General features: G+C 46.2%; 1 protein-coding gene across 3 annotated transcripts in view; it reads left to right on the top strand.

Moving 5' to 3' along the window:
* LOC119169162 (uncharacterized) overlaps positions 1-17,776 on the top strand; it is a 472,562-nt gene that overhangs the window by 434,175 nt on the left and 20,611 nt on the right. For 2 of the 3 annotated variants that reach the window (XM_037420264.2, XM_037420262.2), the window contains exon 7: positions 5,162-5,390. In XM_037420264.2, coding sequence (XP_037276161.2) covers positions 5,162-5,390 — 229 coding nt within the window. The remainder of the gene's footprint in view (positions 1-5,161; positions 5,391-17,776) is intronic. The other variant, XM_037420263.2, reaches the window with a different exon arrangement.

The raw sequence follows: 17,776 nt of genomic DNA, 5'->3' as shown, positions 1-17,776 counted from the left end.
TACTTCCTGCGGACAAAGGCAACGTGACGGTTGTTCTTGACCGGTCGACGTATGAGTCGAAGATGACGGAGATAGTGGGGGACTGTACAACGTACGCCAAGATTAACAAGGATCCTACCTCGAAAGTTCAAACGGGCCTGCAAAAGACGCTCTCTAGTATTTTTCAGATGCTTCCTGCATCAGCAAAAAGGTTATACTTCCAGCTGCTGTGCACCAATGGTTCTGCTCCAGCGATATACGGTTTACCGAAGATTCACAAAAGGGGAACGCCTCTAAGGCCCATAGTAGATTTCACTAGGTCACCCCTATACAGCCTCTCAAAGTATCTTCACGGCATCCTGGCTCCCCTTGCAGGCAAGACTGAAACTAACCTCCGGAACACCAATGACTTCATAAGCAAAATGAAGAGTATCACTGTGGATGTCGACGAAGTACTGGTTTCATTTGATGTCTGCTCCCTCTTCACAAGTGTTCCCGTCGACCTTGCTGTAGACACTTCCAGAAAATTGCTTCACAAGGACACGACATTGGCCGATCGCACACTGTTCGACGTCACCGAGCTGTGCACCTTGTTACGGTTTTGCCCATCCAACACTTACTTCTCGTACAAGGGTGAATTCTACAGGCAAGTTTTCGGTACCGCAATGGGAGCTTCGATTTCGGTCACAACTGCGAATATCACAACGGAAGCAATTGAGCAGAAAGCATTGGGAACATTTCAACCGAGACCCAAGGTTTTTCTGAGATACGTCGACGACTGCTTCTGCGTGATAAAGAAGAAAGACGTCCAAGCTTTCCTTGGCTGCCTAAATGGCGTCGAGACTTCCATCAAGTTTACTGTGGAAGAAGAAAAAGACGGTTGCCTCCCTTTCTTGCATGCAGTTGTAAAACGTACTCCCACAGGCCTCGCCTTCGCTGTGTACCGAAAGCCAACGCACTCCGGTAGATACCTCGACTATGAGTCAGTGCACCCGGTAGCCCACAAACGCTCAGTGATTCGGTCTTTTGTTCAACGAGCGATTCGCATTTGTTCCGATGAAGAAAGCCTGCAGGAGGAGCTCAGGACCATTGAAGATGACCTGATCAAGAATGGATACCCCAAGATTTTTATTAGGAAAACAACTAAATCCGTCATGCATAAACTGCAGTCAACAAGTCAGGCCATGCATAACACATCGTCTACAAAAAAGCGTGCATCGATTCCTTATATTCGAAATATAAGCGAAGCCCTAGCCCGTCTATTCAGAAAACGTTTTGTACAGATCGCGCATGTTCCAGCAAGCAAGCTTAAGGCTGAGTTGCTAAATGTGAAGGATCCTCTCCCTCGGCAACACTTTCCTGGTGTGGTCTACAAGATACCATGCGCCGATTGCGAATCGGTGTACATTGGCACGAGTGGAAATTACTGCAAACGTCTGATGCAACACAAGAATGACGTCGCCAAGGGCCACACAGTGACAAATGCGCTCGCAGAGCATGCCGAGAAGACGGGCCACGAGATAAGCTGGGACAACGCACGCATCGTGGCCACGGAGAAGAATTTTATAACCAGACTGAACCTCGAATCACTAATCATTCAGACGACAAGTAACACAATCAATAGATCATCTGGCACACTAAACCACGTGTACTCCCGGACTCTGCATCATGCGCTCAACGTTACATAAGAACCTGTTGCTCAGCCGTCATTCCATTGTGAACAAGGGACCCGTACGGGTCCCGAAACGTCATTGTTTTGTTTGACATTGGTCAGTGACCTGTTTTTTCAACAATGCCTTTACCTGACCAGACGGCATTCCGTCGAACTCTCGACTACTCGGCAGGCATGTATGGCATTCGGCAGGCAGAAGCATGTTTGGCAAAGCCGCGCATAGCAAGGGGGCGAAATTAGAAATGAGGGCGCAGAGAATAAAAATGAGGGAGCGAGGGGGACAATCTTTCTATTGTCATGTATGGCATTTGTCACGCATACCTCTATGTTTCATAGCCCGGTGTAGCAAGGGACGAGAAAGCGAGCTGAGGTTGAAGAGGATGGTAATGAGGAAGTGAAAGGGTAAAGCATGTATAGTCATGTATGGCATTCGGCAGGCAGAACCACGTGTGGCATATCCACGTATAGCAAAGGGTGAAATTAGAACTGAGAGAGCAGATAATTGAAATGAGGAAGCGAGACGGTAAAGCATGTTTAGTCATGTATGGCATTCGGCAGGCAGAACCATGTGTTGCATAGCCGCGTATAGCAAGGGGGGAAATTAGAAATGAGGGTTCAGATAATGGAAATGAGGAAGCGTGAGGGTAAAGCATGTTCAGTCATGTAGTGCATCCGGCAGGCAGAACAATGTGTGGCATAGCCACGTATAGCAAAGGAACGAAATTATAATTGACGGTACATAGAATGTAAATCAGGTAGCGATAAAGTAAAGCATTGTGTAGTAATGTATGGCATTCAGCAGGAAGACATCTATGTTTCATAGCCGTGTATTGGAAACCAGCGCTGAAGTTTCCAGGACCACCCTGGTGGTGAGAGCGCGCACTTCTCAGCTGCTTTTGCAGGCGAGAGTGGCGGCTAGTAGAGGCGGTGCGTGCGCGCATCGCCGTAACAAAACCATAAAACGCTGGTGGTTCTGCTGTGTATCCGAGTGCAACAATGTATAAGAAAAGGGAGAACGTATAGAGAAAAGTAAGGACGCAGAAAGAGGAGGCGGCGTTGCATTCAAGTGTTTCGGCGAGCAAAGTTATGGTCGCGCTCTCCTGTCTAGTGCGGTTAGGCTTGTTTTCAAACCGAATGGCGTGTGTCTGATATATTTATTAGATAGTAAAGGTAGCCACCAGTGGGAACCAGGGCCGAACAGTCGAGATTAAACGGCGTTTTGCAGGAAGTCAAACGAGCGTATTATGCAACATACGGCATATGTAATCTTTCTTTTTATCTGGCCTGCTGTGCGTTGAGTCGTGCACTTCAGGATTGACAATGTTTTAATGTGTCCATCCATCTGTTTACTAAATCTCTGATGCCACCGCAGGAAGTGAATGATACGATGGGCCGGTATGCTTTTCTTTTTGTAAACAGTAGCGTGTGAAGGAAAGCTGTCTTGCCCACAAGGCTTGTGTGGGGCTAGGTTTACCTACGCCTCTAAGCTGTTATAATGGATACTCTCGTGGTGAATGCTTGAGGCTGAGATGCTTCTGTTTAACTCAATTCGTGCAAAATATATGGTTCTTGTTGCGAACAAAGCAGTGGACTACTCAAAGCCTAGCTTTCTGAAGTCAGCCGGTGCGGTAAGCGTTTTTCTCTCTGGCTGCCATGGCTAAGTAGTATGGAAATTTATTCCTTGCTAAAGAAATATTAAATATCTTCAATTTTTACTCGCTGTTTATATTGCCTAACACGGAAATTCAGTTTTTCCGCTTGCCTGTGTCAGCCTAAAATGAAGGTGTCTGTTCAACATCGATGATTGGTAGGCTTTCATGTGCCAAACGAGATATCATATTGAGGTACGCTGTAGTGTGCGTGTCAACATTATGACCGCTTGGTGTTCTTCAATGCGCACATATATCTTGGTTGCCGGGTGTTCTTAATATATTTCACCCCCAGCAAAGTGCGGCTGCCGTGATCCTTAATCTATCTCGTGCCCACAAGAATAGCAGCGTGAGAGACACCACACGTGCTATGCTGCCACGATGGTTTGCTTGATCAACGTCCCCGTGCATAAATACCGTGGACAGGGCATACGAATGATGCAAGAAAAAAGTTGACGCAACTACCACTTACTCTTCTTTTGTTTTGTTTAGTTACAGTTCACACTTTGGCAGCGTGGTATCGTCGCAGCACGGAATTGTCAATGGGGGCATGTAAGCCAGCATTAGCATTAGCCTAAAACCCAGCACGCCACCAGTATATGAGGATGAGGGAGCTGCCATCACGGCACAGCGCTCTCATTTAGATACTATACACATAGACGCAGTCCGCTCTGAAGGGCTTCTCTCCGTTTTTTTATTGATTTTTATGTGAGAGTAGCCTTCTGACAAGGTATTTTTCTAAACCACCGTACTGGCGCGGAATGCCTTCTCGAACTGTTCATTCCAGAATGAAGCCCGGCAACGGTGCACGCGCGTGCTCTCCGAATAGTACACTGCTGCCGGTAGTCTGGGCGCGAGCCGCTGATCATTATCACGACTCTCCACCAGCTGCTCTTTTTCGGTGCGCCACCTATTCTGTGCTGGTCCCCCAAAGCAAGAGATGAGAAAGCGAGCTGAGGGGAAAGAGGATGGAAAAGAGGAAGCGAGAGGGTAAAGCATGTAATGTCATGTGTGACATTCGGCAGGCAGAAGTATGTGTGGAATAGCCGAGTATAGCAAGGGGGTGGTAATAAAAATGAGGGGGCAGAAATTTAAACGTGAAAGCGAAAGGGTGAATCGTAGTATAGTCATGTATAGCACTCAGCAGGCAGACCTGTATGTTTCATAGCCACGTATAGCAAGGGGGCGAAATTAAAAATGAGGGTGCAGAGAATGGAAATGAGGAATCGATAGGGGGATTATAGTATAGTCATGGACAACTGTGGGAAGTGACAAAACTATGTGTGCATAGCTATGTATAGTATTGAGATAGGAAAGAGAAATGATCCTGAAAATGATGGAAAGTGAGAAGATGGAAAGTAGTACAGCAATGTTTAGTCAGGTATTGAATTATGCACACGAAACCGTATGTGGCATATCTGTGTACAGCAATGGGGCTAGAAATAGAAGTGAGGGGAGGAGGATGGTAATGAGGCAGCGAAAGGGTGAACCAATGTTTTGTCTTGTATGGCATTAGGCAGACAGAACCATGTGTGTAGCATAGCTGTGTACAGCAAGGGGGCTGGAAATAGAAGTGAGGGGAGGAGGACGGTATTAAGAGAGTATGATGGTAAATCAAAGTTTTGTCTTGTATGGCATTAGACAGACAGAACTATGTGTGGCATAGCTCTGTACAGCCAGCGTGCTGCAAACGGAAGTGACAAACAGAGCACGGTAATGTGGTAGCGAGAGGGCAATGCAATGTTTAGTCTTGTATGGGATTAGGCAGACAGAACCATGTGTGGCATAGCCGAGTGTAGCAAGGAGGCGGGAAAGAAAAGTGGAATTCAGGAGAAAAAGAAACAAATAAATATTCATGCAGGGTGTACTCTACCACTGAGCACTCGTGGCGCACATCACTGGTTCCCGTGTTCGACGGCCTGGCCACCACCACGCACACCTTGACCGAGAGTTTCATCATTCGCAAGATCGTGACTGCATACCGCACCATGCCGCCTGGGGACCTGCTGGTCTTTGACGAGCGCAACGTCACACTCGATCTTGACTCGGAGCAATACTTCCAGACTCTACTGAATGTATGCAGTGAAAAAGTACTTTCTTTTGTCTTTTTCTTTTCGTACGTTGCTTAGAATTTTCGGGTAACTTATGGCCGAGCATACGAGATGTGTTATCCGCAAAGCATGATAAAGTATTTAATTGCTAGGACATAATAATTAGGAAACGGCACCAGCAATTTCACTAAGGATACGGTTGACTATGACAGAATGCTTCTATTTGTCCTGTTTTTTTTTCCGCGGTACATGCAAACGGTTCCGACACGTTGAGCCGTTTGCTTCAGCAGAGGCACTTACTAAGATATGCGCTTGGCCATGGTTACCATTGGGTGAACTTGAAATGGAGCCAGAAAGGAAGCTTAATGTCGCCTACTTAGTCCTGCAATTTTCTGAGTCACCAAATTTGTAGCCAAATAGAACAGAAATGGTATAATGAGCAGAGTCTTTATTGTTGATGAAAAATTATACTGCATGAGAATAGAAACTTGCACAAGTTCGTACGTATTAATTTTATATCAGCCGTGCACTTGGGGACTATGACTAAGAAGAAAAAAATGTGCAGATTCTTCTCTTCTTAGTTCTTGCCCCCCAGTGCACTGCTAAAATTAAGATGAACAATACTGTTCTGAATATGTAAAAAAAAGCTATCTATAAGCTTGAAAGAGTATTTAATAATGAATTATCATAAATTCATTGCGCGTGCACATATTTTAAGTAGAAAAGATAAAGAGTTCTTGCATGACACAAAGTTGTATTCGAACATTCCAGTCAGCAAGTCAGTATACAAACATTGATTGTTGAAGCAGATTTTTTTTAACCTGCCGACCAAATTCGACTTTATGGATTGGGTATTGCAAGTCTCTTTCAGATAATGAAATCTGTTTATATATGAACAGGCAAGCTTCATTTTCTTGTGGATTTTGGTCTCCTCCAGATTACACAAGAGCATGCATTACACGTAGAAGTAATCGTGAAAAGTAGGGGGTAGCAGATTTTGGACAGCTTGAACAGGGTGCTGGCTTTGTGTTAGTCAACATGAACGTGATTTCCCCTGTGCGCATTCGTAAACGAGCCCAACGTTGTTCCGTAAGGATACCTCAATACATGCTGGTGGGTGGAAGACGCGCGCGTGTGCTTAGGTTGAGCCAACACAAAAGCTTCAAAACAATGTACCGCTGATTGATTGATATGTGGGGTTTAACGTCCCAAAACCACTATATGATTATGAGAGACGCCGTAGTGGAGGGCTCCGGAAATTTCGACCACCTGGGGTTCTTTAACGTGCACCCAAATCTGAGTACACGGGCCTACAACATTTCCGCCTCCATCGGAAATGCAGCCGCCGCAGCCGGGATTTGAACCCGCGACCTGCGGGTCAGCAGCCGAGTACCTTAGCCACTAGACCACCGCGGCGGGGCAAAACAATGTACCGCATTTATTCGCGTAACGAGAGCACTCGCATAATAAACGCACCACCAACTTCAGTCCTCCGAATTTCAAATTTCCCCCTGTTATCAACGCACCCCCTACATTCATCCGCTGCAGTCCCGCTAACCGACACCTGGCGCCTCCTCACTCGTTGGATCTCTTCCGTTTTTTATTACTTTGCCGACCCACCTCAACCACCTTGACTCGCTCCCCCCCCCCCCCCTTCGTGCGTTTCCACGTGCTTATTCTTTTCTTTCTACCTGTGCACGGCCCGTCTCCTGTCTTATCTGTGCGCCACAGCGGAGTTTGCGGGCAGTGGGACGCAGCTGATAAGCACACAGTGAGCGAAGATCAAAAACTGCCCGTGCCAGCCGACGTCAGTCGCTTCTTGCGAACCCCTCCCTCCCCCACTTCTTTTTTAGCCTACTACTTTTTTTCTTTCTAACTGCCCCTTCATTCCCCGTTTCTCCGTGAGTGTATCTGTTAAGGTGTCCTCACATGAGAGACAGTTATCGTACACCCCACATCCCTTTTTTTTTACCTTTCCACCTTTTTCTGAAGAATTCCCCCTCCCCCAAAAAAAGAAAAAAGCCCAACCACGTGCATTCGTGTTTCAAGCGATGGTTCATTTGTGGGGTGTCACGCCCCAAAAACCACCATATGATTATGAGAGATGCCGTAGTGGATGACTCCGGAAATTTCGACCACTTGGGGTACTTTCACGTGCACCCAAATCTGAGTACGCGGGCCTACAACATTTCCGCTACCATTGTAAATGCAGCCGCAAAAGCCGGGATTCAATCCCGCGACGTGCGGGTCAGCAGCCGAGTACCTCACCCACTAGACCACCGTGGCGAAAAGAGTTTCAAGCGATGATGGAGTATTTGCTGTCGCGAATGGTCATTCGTCACTATCACGTCACAGGTTTCTGGAAAAGACCAGGAAAGATCGCCTGTTGTCCAGAGAAGATCAGAATGATTTCCACAACATGGTACCACCCCCTACTCTCGCTTCGCTTCTTATCCACGCGTAGAGCCTTTCCTCATGCAGAAGCGAGACAGCGCTCGTATTTTGTCGTTTATCTTCTTATATGTTGTTTCTTTTGATGCTACCAGGGTAGCTTACTGCAATGTTGGTGTCTTGCTACCACGACCTCGTCGCGCTTGCTACAATATTAACGGCATCGTCATGGTCGTCCTGCAAGGTTTCCGAGAAATTGGCAAAGTGCGTCGTCGCGTCTTAGTGCGTGCTTTGGGTGCCCCTCGAGATGACAGCCGATACCACTGTTGCGGTTAAACTATTGCGAGAAAAGATAGCTGCAAAACGTTTTCATACCATGCGCAGACGGCACGAGGACAACTTGCAGAAGATAGCGCCATCAAACACCAAAGATGAATGAAATACAACAAAGATGCTGTTTCCAAACAGTGTACGCGTATGTAAATTGCGAAAGGCTAAGCGACCTAACTTTTTGTTGCACTACCGTATTTTTGCTGCTCCAGAAAAAGTATTCATAAAATTTACCCCGCGTAATAAACGCACGCCCCAACTTTTTCTGATTTCTTTAGAAAAGCTCGCGCTCATTACGCGAGTAAATACGGTATTTTATCTTCTACAAACGAAAGAAATAGCGACTTTGCGCCAAGTTAGAAGATTAGAAACCAGATGGTGGTCACAGCACCAAGTGAAAATTTTCGTCAGCAAACAAAGGCCAAAAAGTCGTAAATTTGGCGCAAAGTAGCCTCCTACGGCAATCTTGTGTTTGGGCAAGTTGGTTTATACTTTATCTGACAAACTATAGTGCAAACTAAACTATTTATTTGAGCCCAAGGTTGAACACCTGTCTAATGTATTTTTTGTTCATGGCCCAGTTTCTTAGCCCTCACTTCTCAGTGACACTTCTTCTCTGAAAAGCTTTAATGAGTGCTAATTGATGCAAGTTGCCCCATCGTCTGAGTAGGAATTGTGTTGGCAAGTTGATGTGCAGTTGCATCACATTGTTTGAACAGTACGTTTGTATCTGGAAAGCACGGTATACAACCACTCTGGGCACAGTGGAGAGCCGAATGCGTGAGCGGTTTTAGTTCCAGCGGTGTGCCAGTACTTGAGCGACGAAATAAGGGCCTCATGCCTTCTATTGATACAATAGCTGGTGTAGTTCATCCACTTGCAGTCTACTTGCACCCAAGTTTTCAATGATGCACATACAGCAGATTTCTGTCTTACCTCAGTAAAGTAGGCTCTGAATTTTATCGCATCCCATAAAATAGGTATATAAGCACTAACATAACTAAATGGCGCAATAGAAGGAGTAACGTGAGACATGCAGTGTACATGTCAAGATGAGATGCCTAATGCATCTCATCATGACATAGGAGATTTAGTTCAGAAAACAGGAGCCCTTTCTCCAGTTGCAAAACCCAGTGGCACTTTCGAACTGCCTTAGATGGCTGTTGCACGGCCCACCGCGACGTTGGTTATTGGCTAAAACCGGGCTCTCAGGTTTCTGGTAATTTTCATCACGTGCAGATAGAAATTTTAAATAAACTTCAAGCACTGGGGTGAAATACTTAAAAAAAGAGTGTGCTTCCATCCCAAGGCAGCTTACAATTCATGTCCAAAGCGTTAACAACGTGCCACACTCGAAATATGTGCAACGGCCTCTTCGTGTACTAATAACTAATCTTGGTGGCCCATCTTTTTTTTTCTTTTTTATAAATGCTTTGTCTCCTAGCATATGGTAATGAAACAAAATTCAGTTCATTTGTTTGTTATGTGCTGTCCATATGGTACGTTTTTAGTATGCTGCATTAGCACAACTGAGGTTGTGCGCTGCATTCGTAGCTTTTGCTGAGCGTTAATCATTTCTTTCTATAAAACGTTATAAAATGACCTTATTCAAAATATTTACAGTGACAAATAGTCAAAACGAGAATAGTGAATTGGTTTCTCAAGATGATCGTCCTCCAGGTAGCATGGCCTTCATTACTTTGTTCATCACAGCATTCTACATCTCACGCTCAAATCGCTGATGAGGTCCAGTCGCTGATGAGGTCAGAGCACTTTCCTGAAGTTTCTTCAATATACCAGGTGCTTCAAGAAATGTTTCCAAAGTTTTCTAAGAATCATGGACCTGAAATATTACAGCAGAAGCTGTTATGAGACCACAACAGGGGTCGCGTAATTGTCTGCCGTAATCGTCTTCCGCTGCCGGAGTCCGAATTGGTACGTATTCGGTGGCCGGACGACAGCAGGCTCAGGAAACGGACCACTCAAGCAGTGCCAGGAAGACTAATCCTGTTTATTAAGTTTGCGACGCGTTTCGAGTGCTACGCGGCCAATCAGACGTTGGCAGGAGAGGACAAAAACAAGATAGCACATCAAGCGGGGAAATCTTAGCGGAAACCCCCAACATAAAAAGGAGGGCCAGCACTACGTATGTTGCAACTCGGCAAAAGCTACCCGTAGCGGAAGGCGTTCAAGAGGATAACGCTTTATGAACGGCTGGAGGTGGTAACAGGAAGACAACATGTGGGCAGGTTTGTCCAAGCAGAGAACTGACACGTTTTCACGGTCACATTGTGCATTGTCGCACGGTTACATTGGCTTCGCATGCGCCAAGACACCAAGGTGCATGGACGTGCAGCCGTTGAGGTAGACAGTGCAGAAAGAAACGGAGATGGCATGGTGCTTTGTCCGGAACAAAGCCCAAAAAACTGGGCTGGAAAGGCCAGGAAAAGACGAAGTTTCGAACGGGCACCACTCGCCGAGTGCCGATTTACTGTTTGGCACGGAAGTTAGCAGCAGATGCCTGGAGCAGGATTGATCTCGCCAGCCGGCATGACAGCAACTGAAATGGCTCAGTGAATAAGCGGCAAAAACACGGTAAATACGTCAGAAGCAACATGGTGCCCCAATTTAGGAAAACCCGACAGTTGAATTCACTGGGAGCAGATAACGTGAAAGCCGAACACTAAATGAACAACAAAAAAAATACTTGCGCCAAGGTGCAAGTACACAAGTGACCGAAACAATGATCATTTGTTAGCAGGTACGGCTAAGGAAACCTGCACTGGCCTAGTTTTTGCCTTTCTTGTGCCGTACTGAGAAATCGAATTGCTGAAGTGCTAGGCTCCAACGCATCAAGCGGCCGTTTTTGTTTGACATTTGATTTAACCACACTAAAGGAGAGTGATCAGTTTCAAACGCGAAAGCTTTTCGAGAGCCCACAACAAGCAAGCGCATTCTTTTTCTGTTGCACTGTAGGCCTGCTCGCGGGAAGTTAGCTTGTGACTCGCGTAGACAACAGGATGCTTCTCGCCCTTATTGTTTACCGGACTGAGAACAACGCCAGTCCATGGTCGTTGGCGTCACATTGAAGTAAGAAGAGGAGAAAGTAATCTGGTGCCACGAGGACGGGTTCACTGAAGAGAAGCTTTTTAATCTCAGCAAGAGCATTTTCACGCGGCCTATTCCAATGCACAATGTTTGGTTCTGTCTTGCGCAGAACATCTGTGACAGGACTAGCAATATTTGCGAAGTTTGGATTGTAGTCAGCTAAACCCTAAAAGGAACGTAAGTTAGTCTTTGTTTTTGGCAAATGAAAGTTAGTGAGTGCCACAACTTTTAGTTCGGAAGGACGTCGCTTCCCTTGGCCAACAACATGCCCCAAGTAGTGCACTACAGACCTCGCAAGGCGACATTTGCCGAGTTTGAGACTCAAGCCTGCCTCGCGTATTCGAAGACATACATGGTTTAGATGTTCGAAAGGCTGTTGCCAAGTCCTCAAAAAACAGCTATATCTTCAAGGTATAGAACAGCGAATGAGTCGGTTCCTTTGAGGACTTCATGCATTAGCTTTGAAAAGACAAAGGATGCATTTTTGAGGCCAAAAGTGAGCACAAAAAGGCGATATGCGCCTGCTGGTTCACAAACTTGGCTAGATTACTGGCATTTTTGTAAGTGGCCCTTGCAAGAAGTCATGTACCAGATCTAACCTAGAAACGTACTGTGTCGCGGACACTTTCTCGATCAAGGCCTCAATGTTTGGAATGGAACACATTTTCGTTTTTGTTATCGCATTCAATTTTTTAGGTCGATGCACGGTCTTGGTTCCATGCCAGGACTTTCTACGATAAACATGGGTGACACGTACTCGCTTTCCCCTGGCACGAGTAGACCCAGTGTCAACATTTTTTGAACGCATTCATTCAAGAGGTTCTCATGATGGAGCGAAAACCTGTTCATCCTTGTTCGGAAAGGTTGGTTGGATATCAACTCAATGTCATGCTGCCCAAGATTTCTCTTCGCGCGATAGGGACTAAACTAGTCACGGAAGCTGCGCACGAGTAGTCACAACTCCTTACTTTTCTTGTTAGAGAAGCTTGTTTAGTAACAGATTCAAGTATCTCTTCTGTTGATGGCAAAGAGCCGAGGTTGGTACTTTTGGAATAGGAACGTTTATCTCTTCTGGTTTGTTCAACACAATGCTCAACGTCTCTGTGCGCTCGATAAACGGCTTCATCAGATTGCAATGATATATTGTCACATCGTTGCGCTTAGCGGGCGCGTTACCAAGTAATTGGTGCCTGAGAGCTTTTGTTTAATTGTGACTAGCCCATTCCATGCTACTTCCAGTTTGTTTGCCCTCGAAGACCTTATAACGAGCACTTTGTCGCCTTCCTGGAATGTCCGTGTGCGTGCGGATTTGTCGTAGTACACCTTTGAGCGTTTCTGTGCTTCCGCCATGATTATCTGCGCCAGTTCTTGTCATGCAAGCAGGCGCTTCAATAGTGTCAGCACGTACTCGACAACCGGCTTGTCTACAAACTTATCTTCCCACTTTTCTTTCAACAACGTGAGCGGGGAGCGAACGAAGCACGTGACCGTAAACAAGTTCCACTGGTGTGAAACCAGTTGCATCGTGAGGGACGGAGCGCAGAGCAAAGAACATCGCGGGGACAACTTCGTTCTAGTCAGCACCCTTCTCGAAACAGTGTGCGTGTAGAATGCACTTCATTACGGAGTGAAGTTTTTCGATCAAAATACTTTGTGGATTGTGGACAGAGCTGTGATGAAGTGTTATGCCATATTTCTTCAAGAACGTCGTGGTAAAAGCACTTGAGAATACAGAACCTTGGTCGCATTAGATTTCACTGGGAAAACCACCTTCTGCAAAAACGCCGGTAGCACGATCACTACAGCTGTAGAGCTCAAATCTGGTAACACCACTGCTTCCGGAAACTTTGTGGTAAGCCCCGCCGCGGTGGTCTAGTGGCTAAGGTACTCGGCTGCTGACCCGCAAGTCGCGGGTTCAAATCCCGGCTGCGGCGGCTGCATTTCCGATGGAGGCGGAAATGTTGTAGGCCCATGTACTCAGATTTGAGTGCACGTTAAAGAACCCCAGGTGGTCGAAATTTCCGGAGCCCTCCACTACGGCGTCTCTCATAATCATATGGTGGTTTTGGGACGTTAAACCCCACAAATCTAACTTCGTGGTAAGGCAAACGATTGTGAACAAGTATTTGTTGCCTGTCGCTGTTAATGTTGAAGCGCATACGATATCGACTACTAATCTGCGAAAAGGTTCGCCAATCAAAGGTACGTGGACCAAAGGTGCTTTGATTTTCTCGTTGGGCCGTCCCGTTCTTTGGCAAACGTTGCAGGAACGTACCCAGTCCTCAGATTCTTTGAAGCACATCGACCAGTAGTAGTCATTCAGTGATTTGCTTTTAGTCTTGTTGATGCCTATATGGCGAGCCCAACTATCACTGTGAACCAAACCCAAAAATGCAACTCGAGACATTTTGGGAACTACAATCTGTTCCAAGTATCGGCCTTTCTTGTTTTTAAATGTCCTGTACAAAATACCTGCTTTCACTACGAATGACACTGTTTATTTTTGCTTTCGCTTTGATTTTTCTCAAAAAGTTTGCAATGACTCGTCGTTCACTTGCTTCATTTTGAGAGTGATTTTGTCTACCTTCGCAAGAAGTTGAAAAGTTTTTCTGACTGGGCTTATCGTTTCGCCTCGGAGCGCGTTGCCGATGGAAGTACTGCTATCGACAGCTGGCGTGATAGGAGAAGTTTCGTTTGTTGCGGCATTTTGTGACAGTTCACATTGGTCTGGAGTATTAGCGCCCCTAGTAGCGTTGTTAGCTTGCGCTTTTGCGTGGCACCTCGTGATGACCATTACAGGGTTTGCATGAAGTTCCATTCCTGCCTTTCGCAAGTCCCGGATTGATCTGTCAGAAAAATATGTAAGAAATTTTCTGAGGTAGCTTATCGGAAACCGCCGCGCAAATTTGAAATTTGTCGAAGGCCTCCGTCATTTCCGCTGTGGCTACCGGCAAGCACTTCATGTCTGGCTCCAGTGCCTGACGCACCCATGCACATGAACCTGGGAAGTTCACAGACTTAACAAACGAAGGGAGGACCATATCGAATGTTGCTCCTGTGTCAGGCAGAACCTTGCAGCTGATTCCGTTAAGCTTCATGTCATATGTATAAGGTAAGTCGCTCTCTTTGGTTTGTAAATTGTCATACATTCTTGGCTATCGAAAACCGGCTGCGATGTGGCCTGGTTGTTGGCATTCATAGCAGACAAAAGGTTGTTTTTTTTTTGGAATTTGGAACTTTTTGGCTCACTTGCGTTAATTGCCTGCCCTTGGGCGAGAACAGCATCTGGTTTTTCTTTGTAGATTTTTCGCGTTTCTTTCTGAAATTTTTTTAATGCTCCCGCTGGCTTCTTTTGCTGTTCATCCGAACTTTTCATTCTACGGAAACGGCACTCGTCTGCGAAGCTAGCTGCCGTTTCCAAAGCCTCGACATTTGGTTGTACTGAATCCACAGGTGCATTTGGTGCGGATTGGAGGCATAAAATTGCTCAAGCACAAATAGTTCAACAAGACGTTATTTGTCCTCATGTGCGTTGGCGCTCTTAAGCCATTCCTCTAACATGCCGTCGGACCTGTAAGCGAATTCGGAGAATGACTCCCTTTAGACACGCCTTGCGTAACGAAATTCACCCTCAAGGTTTCTCTTGGCAAGCTGTACCTTCACCTCAACTCAAGCTTAACTTTACTGTAATCAGGAGCATCTTCATCTGGCATTCTCGCAATTAAATCGGCTGCCTCATTTGGGAGCAAAGTCAACAGGCGTTGCGACCAAGTCCTTTTTGCAAGTGCTGCTTTTGTACACGTCCTCTCCAAGTTGACGAGATATAAAATGATATCACTCCCGGCCTTAAAAGATTGCATGCATCTACGCATTTCGAAACTATCATTGCCATTAAGGTTATACAATTATATCTATTTTATATTTAGTTCTACTTCTCGCTCTTTATGTCTTTCGGAGAATGCTTTTCAACACTCCTTCACTTCGTCGGCGTTTACTCCTCATTTGGATATCGCTTCAATAATTTCAGGCTTCCGCATAGACTTATGGAGAAGGATACCGAGCTCTTCAGCTAGCAACAAGGTTGGGTTCCGTTAACGACGTGAGGATCATGCTTGCTGTTAAAAAGTGCCACTTTGATATGTACTACTATCTAGCAAAGTCAACAACTACAAAGAACCTCTACTATCAAGTAAATGCTGCAATGCTCCCAATAAAGTCAAATAAGCCTAGCTCTCACCAAACCGGACACAAAGGCCGCCTCCGACGTACGCTCTATACCGCTGCCCCCAGCTGTTACGTATTCGGCGGTCGGACGACCGCAAGCCCAGGAAACGGACCACTCAAGAAGTGCCAGGAGGACAAATTTTCTTTATTCTCTTAACGACGCGCTTTAAGCGCTACGCGGCCAATCAGACGTTAGCAGGAAAGGAAAGTAAATTAGATAGCACATCAACCGGGGCAATCTTAGCGGAAAGCCCCAACATAGAAAGGAGGGCGAGCACTGCGTTTGTTACGCTAACCTCTATCACACGAAATTATAAAAAAATCTAAGTAAATAAGAACACCAAAGACACATTGGGTTTTGAACCAAGTTCCCGAGCGTGCCAGCCCCGTAGTCTACGACAGAGCCACGCCGGTGCTTTGAAACTGCATTGCAAACTAGCCTTAGGAAGTCTTCATGTCGAGAAAGAAATTGCATTAATATGAATAATAAAGCGTTTTAGAACAGCAAGACAACCAGGCATCATACAGTGAAAATCAAGCTACGAGAGTGTCGTCGGAGGCACAAACCAATTACAAAAGCTTGAGGCATAATTCTCTCTCGTCGTCAACAACATCATCAAAAAATTGCACAAGATTCCTTGCAAGTATGGCGGGTAGCACATTTCTACAAAGAATGACGAGGATGACATAGTGAAGGCGTGGCTACTATACAAAAGTTATGATTACTTATGGTATAGCGGGTACTGTACCAGTGTGCTTGTAGCAGTTACCTAATTTTTAAAAAATTATCACAGCCTATTGTTGCGACCGGGCTTTGTGGCACCGGAGATCCGGGATTAAGATGTCAAGACAGGAAGAGGTTGAACTTCGAAGAGAGAGTTTATTTATAATATATACATGGCACGGTCTCTCTGGCACGAAGCTCTACATTGAAAGCTCTACATTGAAAAAGGCTGTCTATTGAACAAGCTCCGTAAACCACCCTAATCAGCCCTCGAGGGGTGATTTAATACCGTCTCCTCTCCCCAGAACCCTAGATCAGAGCATACGGCACTGTCATATAACTTGTCTTGCAGCACACACGAGTGTTATTATGCCGGCACCACCCCCAACAAACACACATACACAAACCAAACACGTGTATGGTCCCGGTGATGCTGCCTCCTTCAGCAAATCTCGCTTCCAGCGAGCGGGGTGAAACGTGTTTGTCATCTCGCCGCTCGCGCCGACCACCCAAGCTTTGTCGAACGGCGATCATGGTCAAGGCGCCTCCGAGGGACCATACCTGGACATGTCGTACTGTGATTTGAGCGTCAGCGGCTGATCAGTCTGACGCACAGCGTGGTGGTCCGACGTCCGTAATCGGGGGAAGCTCGGAATTGTGGCTTTTACCGGGGTACGAAGACGCCACGTGTCGCATCTCTGCGCGGACCCGAAGGAAAACGGTGCTCCGTAGGGTAATTTCAGCAACGCAACGCCCAGTACATGGAAACAGCAGGACGTCTTGGCACTGCTCCATACCTCCACAAAATGGGGTGGCTGCCTTTCTTCCGTTCTGGTGGCCGCGGCAAAGGGGTGGCCCGCCAAACTCAACAATATCCACGGAATGAATGATGACGAGTGGGGCGAAGCGTCCGTCAATTCGTCCATGCGTTTGTCTGTCCGTGCATGAGTCCAACCGTACGTGCACCCGTTCGTGCGTCCGTCTGTGCGTGCATCTGTTCGTCCGTCCGTGAGTCTGTTCGTTCTTCCGTCCATGCGTCTGTCTGTCCATCTATTGAACACTTAGAATACCGCCATCCAACGAAAAACCCAAGGGCTGAACGAGAGTATATACCACATTTCTGCTGTCAGCGCTTTGTTAACATCGAGAGCGTGATGACGACGCAGTGCTGCGTTTTTCGTAACATTTATATTTGCGGATATGTGCCAGAGGGCGGGTATGTGCCACTGATATACCGGTATGTGACACAGGTTACGCACTACGACAACGGGAACACATATGCCGCGCCACAAAAAGCTTCGCCCATAAAAGGCTCTGAAAGGCCACTCTTCCAACTTTTACTGTGTTTTTGCCGTATATATCCAAGATTCGATGAGTTCTTCGCATGAAGAACCTAAAATGGCTCCAGTCCTGTCGTAACCGCCGCAATCCACTAATTAAGAAGTTAACAAATCAACTTTTCTTTATTACTGCTTTAAGTGATGTCCTTATGGGTCCTAAGATACCTGCACGCACTAAAGAACTAACTGCGAATACATCGAACAAATATGACATTTCCTGATTTTTCAGTAGTTTGAACACATTTATTGAAACGGGGGGTACTTTAATTGCGAATCACTTCTCAGATAAGTAGAATCTCTTTGAACGT

This window comes from Rhipicephalus microplus, chromosome 2, assembly GCF_043290135.1.
Source record: "Rhipicephalus microplus isolate Deutch F79 chromosome 2, USDA_Rmic, whole genome shotgun sequence".
NCBI classification, from domain to species: domain Eukaryota; kingdom Metazoa; phylum Arthropoda; class Arachnida; order Ixodida; family Ixodidae; genus Rhipicephalus; species Rhipicephalus microplus.
This window is presented reverse-complemented; position numbering and strand designations above follow the sequence as displayed.